Source organism: Pyxicephalus adspersus, chromosome 4 (genome assembly GCF_032062135.1).
Source record: "Pyxicephalus adspersus chromosome 4, UCB_Pads_2.0, whole genome shotgun sequence".
In the NCBI taxonomy this organism is placed as follows: domain Eukaryota; kingdom Metazoa; phylum Chordata; class Amphibia; order Anura; family Pyxicephalidae; genus Pyxicephalus; species Pyxicephalus adspersus.
The window spans coordinates 32,956,731-32,963,596 of NC_092861.1; the positions used below are offsets into that span (position 1 = coordinate 32,956,731).

Consider the following 6,866-nt stretch of genomic DNA (forward strand, 5'->3'; position numbering starts at 1 on the left):
CCATCATGTATTATAGATCAACAAATATTGTTGAATTTTGAAGTCCAGTTTATGTGACACTCACATGCAAAAACAGAGAAAAAAAGCACAAATATCAATTTAGATACTCTTTAAAGGGTACCTAAACTCAACATTTTACTTTACATAGACGACCCTAGACAACTTTACATAGACAACGCTTCTATATACAGTAAAAATGTTGCTGTTAGTTTTTTTGTTTTTTTTTAAAAGTTGCAGCACCGCCCCCTTAAGTCTTGATCACTGAAGACTTAATGGAAGTGCAGAGCCACCCGGGATACCTACATCACACATCCTGGGAGGCTGCCCCTTATGCCCTAATCTCACACATGTGCAGTGGGATCAGCTTTTTTTTTTTTTTTTGTGTTCCCCTTCCTTCACAGCGGCTATGTCAGGGGATGAAGAAATAACGGAAGAGAAGACTGAAGATGGGACAAAGAGGAATCCCAGGACAACGCGGGACCAGATCGTTGGAGAGACGTGTCCTTATTTTACTTTTAGTTTAGTTCAGCTTCAAGTTAATTATATTATTCCTATGTAGTCAAATGTATAAAAAAAAAAACAACCCAGTTTAGAGGTTTTGTAATAACATGAGTAATGTTTTGCAGCCCCAGTTGGAGCATCTCGTGACCCCAGACCTCCGAATGGCAACATCAGTGGAAAACGCAGAGCGGAAACAAATGACTCGCACACCTATGCGGGCCAACACCAGGAAAAGAAAGTTTGTAAAGGTTTTCACACAACTCAAAACTGCACCTGGAAGTTGTTTGTCAAAATGGCTGCCTCATCTGTGTTTGTTAGTCACACAATTACAATCTGTTTTTGTGCTACCTAATTCTACTATTCTCAAAATAGATTATTCCTGTGACAGCTATTTGAAAATGGTTTGTATATCATGAATTAATCTCTCCCTTTCTTGGTCATAAAATAGTTTAGTGATAGCCCCCCTCTTATGGTTATGTAATATAGATAAAGAAAGAAGGCAAAGAGAAGGGGTTTGTGGGCTGAAAGTGATTAACATGTATTGTTTTCCAATATACATATAATATCGCAGTTCACAAATACATTTATAATTTTAGTTTCCAGAGCCCATTATATCCTCATGGGAGATGGATTACCAATCTAGACAGTAAGCAACTGCTTTAGAAATTAACCGTATAACATCTTGTTGCCCAACGCATTGCAACTTTTGGCTTCCTCAGCTGTACATGAAAGACCTGAGTGGTTTGAGACTGGTTGGAAATCAATTGTAAGTTGGCAGATTTATTCACATACCCCTTTTCTTTGCCTTCTTTCTTTATTTATGTATAAAAGGGATTTCACCTCGCTTGGAAGGGATTTTCACTTTCAAGTTGTGTATACAGGACAGTAAGTTGGGGGGAGTTTGTTAGAACCACCAGAGTTTATAAAGTCATGCATCTGGTCAAACTACAGACGTACTGTAGTGCCTTTTCCTCAGATTGAAGCTTCAAGCTTCTTACAGGGCATTGAGTTCACTATAGATTGGAATAAAGCCCTCCCCTTTCATTGTTGCCGTGTCCAACCACTATATTTGGTTTAAATTGCCAGAGCTCTTGCTGGCCACTGAAGATCTGACATTTTGCCAGTTCAAGTGTGTGGGGTTCTGCCTTATTCTCAACTGTGCAAGAAGTAAAGACCCCAAATACAGCCAGAGCCTAGGATCCAGGATCCTCCTCACACAAAACGTAGGTTTAAACACCAGCATGGGTACATACAATTGTGCTTGCAGTTTTGTTTTATTTCTGTCCTTGACTTGTATTATTTTACAGTCAGGTCCATAAATATTTGGACAGAGACAACTTTTTTTTTCTAATTTTGGTTCTGTACATTACCACAATTAATTTTAAACAAAACAACTCAGATGCAGTTGAACTGCAGACTTTCAGCTTTAATTCAGTGGGTTGAACAAACCGATTTGCATACAAATGTGAGGAACTAAACCCTTTTTTTTTTTTTTTTTTTCCAACAAAATCACTTCAGTTCAGGGTCTCAAAAGTAATTGGACAATTGACTCAAAGGCTATTTCATGGGTTGGTGTGAGCAATTCCTTCATTATGTCATTCTCAATTAAGCAAATAAAAGGCCTGGAGTTGATTTGGGGGGTGCTTGTATGTGGAAAAGTTTGCTGTGAACAGACAACATGCGGTCAAAGGATCTCTCCATGCAGGTGAAACAAGCCATCCTTAAGCTGCGAAAACAGCAAAAATCCATCCGAGAAATTTCTACAATATTAGGAGTGACCAAATCTACAGTTTGGTACATCATGAGAAAGAAACACAGCACTGGTGAACTCAGGAACGCCAGAAGACCTGGACGTCCACGGAAGACAACAGTGGTGGATGATCACAGAATCATTTCCATGGTGAAGAGAAACCCCTTCACGACAGCCAACCAAGTGAACCACACTTTCCAGGAGGTAGACGTATCGATATCCAAGTCTACCATAAAGAGAAGTCTACATGAAAGTAAATACAGAGGGTGCACTGCATGGTGCAAGCCACTCATAAGCCTCAAGAATAGAAAGGCTAGATTGGACTTTGCTCAAAAACATCTAAAAAACCCAACACAGTTCTGGAAAAACATTCTTTGAAAAGATGAAACCAAGATCAACTTTTACCAGAATGATAGCGAGAAAAAAGTATGGAGAAGGCTTGGAACAGCTCATGATACAAAGCATAGCACATCATCTGTAAAACATGGTGGAGGCAGTGTGATGGCTTGGGCGTGCATGGCTGCCAGTGGCACTGGGACACTAGTGTTTATCCATGGGACAGAAGCAGCCGAATGAATTCCGAGGTGTTCAGAGACATACTGTCTGCTCAAATCCAGCTAAATGCAGTCACATTGATTGGGAGGCGTTTCATAATACACATGGACAATGACCCAAAACATACAGCCAAAGCAACCCAGGAGTTTATTAAAGCAAAGAAGTGGAATATTTTTGAATGGCCAAGTCAGTCACCTGATCTGAACCCAATTGAGCATGCATTTCACTTGTTGAAGACTAGACTTCAGACAGAAAGGCCCACAAACAAACAGCAACTGAAAGCCGCTGCAGTAAAGGCCTGGCAGAGCATTAAAAAGGAGGAAACCCAGCATCTGGTGATGTCCATGAGTTCAAGACTACAGGCTGTCATTGCCAGCAAAGGATTTTCAACCAAGTAAATGAACATTTTATTTTCAGCTTTTTAATTTGTCCATTTACTTTTGAGCCCCTGAAATGAAGTGATTGTGATAAAAAAAGGCTTTAGTTCCTCACATTTTATGTAATCTTTTTGTTCAACCCACTGAAATAAAGCTGAAAGTCTGCAGTTCAACTGCATCTGAGTTGTTTCATATAAAATTAATTGTGGTAATGTACAGAACCAAAATTAATAAAAAGTTGACTGTCCAAATTTTTATGGACCTAACTGTAATACTACCATCATTTTTAAATCTTTCTAGATATAAGGGCGTTGTACTTATAAAGGAGGATAATGAAGTGCTCCATCCAGCTATACAAGCATTAATTTCTTTTGGGAAAGATGCCCTGAGAATTTGCTCATGAATGAAGTGGGATGTGAGCCTGAAAGGCCACGTGGGTTAAAGATTGTGGTTTCATGAAAACTGTTCTGGTCCATGTTTAAAAAGCTTGATCTGAGATTTTGGTCAAAGCTTTGGACATACATACGTAGTATATTTGTGTGGGCTACCATTACTGATGTGTACTTCTGAAAATGCAAGTGACCTGCTGCCACGTCAATTCATTGTCTTTTGTACTTTCTCCTACACCACTGATGTAGATAACAGACTGACTTTAGAATTTTTAGGACAGACAAACCTGGCAGCTAGAATTTTTTAGTATGGGAGAGTCAACAAGTGACAGCCTGTGGCCAGTCAAATAAGTATGTACCAATCTGTTTACCCTGTATCCCTCATAGGACTTTTTGTATGTAAACCTAAATTTCTACATTTTGTGTTTGGTATCATTCCCTATTTAATGTTCAGTGCTCTGTAATGTGTTGGTGCTATATAAATCCAATCTAATAATAATGTTTTACTGCATAAAGTTTTTCATGATCTGTTGCAAAGTTTTACCTGTAGATTCTGTCAGTAACCAATAATTTAATATTTGATATTTACTCTTCAAGTAAATATTCCGAAGTCATTTCCTCGTAAAAGAGACAGCACAGGATATTCTCGGTGGCTACATGGTTTTGAAGGGTTTAAAAACCCATCTTTGTGCAATCACCTTTAGTGAAAGCAATTTATAATGAAGTTTTATCTTTTGCTTGCTTAAAATGCTTAAATGTTTTTATTTTAAATGTAGAAATTGATGGATAACCACTGGATTATTATTATTATTATTATTATTGCACAGTAGTTATATAGCACTTACATATTACAGAGCGCTGTACAAAGTCCATAGTCATGTCACTTGCTGTCCCTCAAAGGGGCTCACAATCTAAAATACCTACCATAGTCATATGCCTTTAGTACAGTCTAAGGACATTTTTGGGGCGGGGGGGTTGATTACCTAACTGCATGTTTTTGGAATATGGGAGGAAACCCACGCAGACACTGGGAGAACCTGCAAACTCCATGTAGATAGTGTCCTGGACGAGATTCAAACCTGGAGCCTAGTCTGCAATTGTTAACCACTAAGCCACCATGCTGTATAGAGTTTTTGGTTGCTAAGTTCAAGATCATTTACTTATGGAAAAATGTATAACTGGTTATATGTGAAGTGTGGCTTGCAATGTAGGTCACAAATCTTTTTACAGCCTCCAAAAAATAAAATAGAAGTCTGACACAATCTAACATTAAAAAATATTTGGGAAGTTTAGCAGTCTCAGCTTTTCTCTGTTTCTTAGCTTTTGTTTAAACGCAGGTTCAGTGGGGACAGAAAATGTTTACATAGACAGCCATTCTCTATACTGCACTTTTATTCATGTCTTTGTTTAGAAAAACATAATTTATTTAGAGATACAGAGGTACACAGAAGCAGCAAAATTGCTTCTTTACTAGGGCAGAAAATGAGCAGTAAATAAATTGCATTTTTTAGTAATTTCTGTAGTAAAGGATAATTATGGAAGTTGTCATAGAAATACTTCCCCCACCTCCTAGGTACAAAGCACATAAGGGATATTGAGAAATTTAATTAATCTGCTTTACGTGTTCTAGGAGTTCTGTAGTATACAATCATGTAAAAAATCAGTACACCATCTTTCAATTCTAAGTTTTTATGTTCTGGGACATAATAAATCATCTTGTTCTTAGCACATTTGGATCATTGTCATGGCCCAAGTTTTATCATTTTACTATACTAACGCAGGCTTGTACAGATACTTGGCTTTTTTGCAATCTAAGCATTGTGGGGTCTGATCTTGAAGTGCAGGTGCTGGGACATCTATTCCTGGGAACTGGCAACTGCCTTAAATGTTTCCGCTTTTCATCTAAGGTTGTATTTACTTTTAATTTCAAGACTTGATGATTTTTATAAAGATTGAAAGAAGGGGAACTTCTTTTTAACATGACTGTATGTGAGGTTTGAGTATCATGCCTATTCCCATATTGAATCAGTAGAACTCATTACAACTCCCTCCACTAGGAGGCGACACTCAGCTTCTAAAGTTCCTGTTGTGTATACTTGGATGAGTTGAGTTTATATTTGTTTTTTTATTTCTGTATCCTAGAATAGTAATAAAAATGTTGGACATTGAGGAACACCCTACAGAGTTACGGAAAATATAAACACAAATATCCTTTGCGTCATAGTGTAACACTTTTTGCCTTTAAGATAAAGGTATAAATTGCTATACACAGGGTCTTGTATTTGTAACTTGCCTAGCTACTGTCACTAGAACACTGAACCAGTGCAGTTAGGGGTGTTTTTAGCAGCGTATTCAGAGTTCTTTCTGTACATGGGGACATTTGAAGGAACCAGGTTAAAACAAGACCCAGGAAGGAGAGCTGACTTGGCAGGGTTTTTGTGCCTGTGAAATGCTTTTTGCTACTTGTAGCAGACTGTTGGCATTTTTCTTATATACTGCTATTCTCAAATTTAGACATAGTTATGTTTCTAAAGCCAACATAAAGACTGCTCTTTAAATGTAAAAGTTCACTTTTTGATTATGCTTTTGCTGTAAATTGTTACATAATGGTTATGAATTGATACTCCATTTGAAAACTTCTAAATGATATTTACTAAATTAATAATAAAGTTTGCTTGTCTTATTCAGTTTAGGAATGATTTACCTTTTTTTTGTTTCTTGTGATTCTATATGTTCTTACAAAGTAATAAAGTTGTTGTTTGCTTTAATAATGCTGTGTGTCCATGTTTCTGTTTAGGAGTTGTGGCTTTAAAAGCTCATGTAGCAGAACGGCGGGGAGAGCGGGAAGAGCTGCAGGATGCTCACACTATATGCTATGACCTTACCCAGGAGTGGCAACCTATGCCGGCTGATGTGTAAGTAGTTGGCTGGCCAGTTATGGCTGCATATCTAATGTCTATATACTCATTCACTGGATTTGTAATTTAGAGAAAAAAAAATGCCTAATGAACCCCATTTTGGTCTAGTTTCAGTTTGTCCCTTATCGTGTTAGGAAAGGAAGATAATTGATACCAGAATAAAATGTACATTCTTTAAAATAGCACAGTTAAACAAAAAGCATTGCAATCTGCTAGGATGTGCAATACACAGATCAGTGGTAACATAAGTGGTCTCCTATAGACATGTATTTGATCCTTTAACCTATGAATTTGCATCTAATGGATAAATCCACATTTTGATAAGTTGTCTTTACTCTCAGAAAAACTTCCTGCCCCCTTTTAATATTCAGCATTA

The 6,866-nt window shown here is 37.5% G+C and overlaps 1 protein-coding gene across 1 annotated transcript in view; it reads left to right on the plus strand.

Moving 5' to 3' along the window:
- Positions 1–6,866, plus strand: part of ILKAP (ILK associated serine/threonine phosphatase) — a gene marked incomplete in the record, with an annotated part of 14,127 nt that overhangs the window by 2,228 nt on the left and 5,033 nt on the right. The window contains 2 exon segments of the mRNA XM_072407772.1: positions 627–749; positions 6,370–6,487. Coding sequence (XP_072263873.1) covers positions 627–749; positions 6,370–6,487 — 241 coding nt within the window.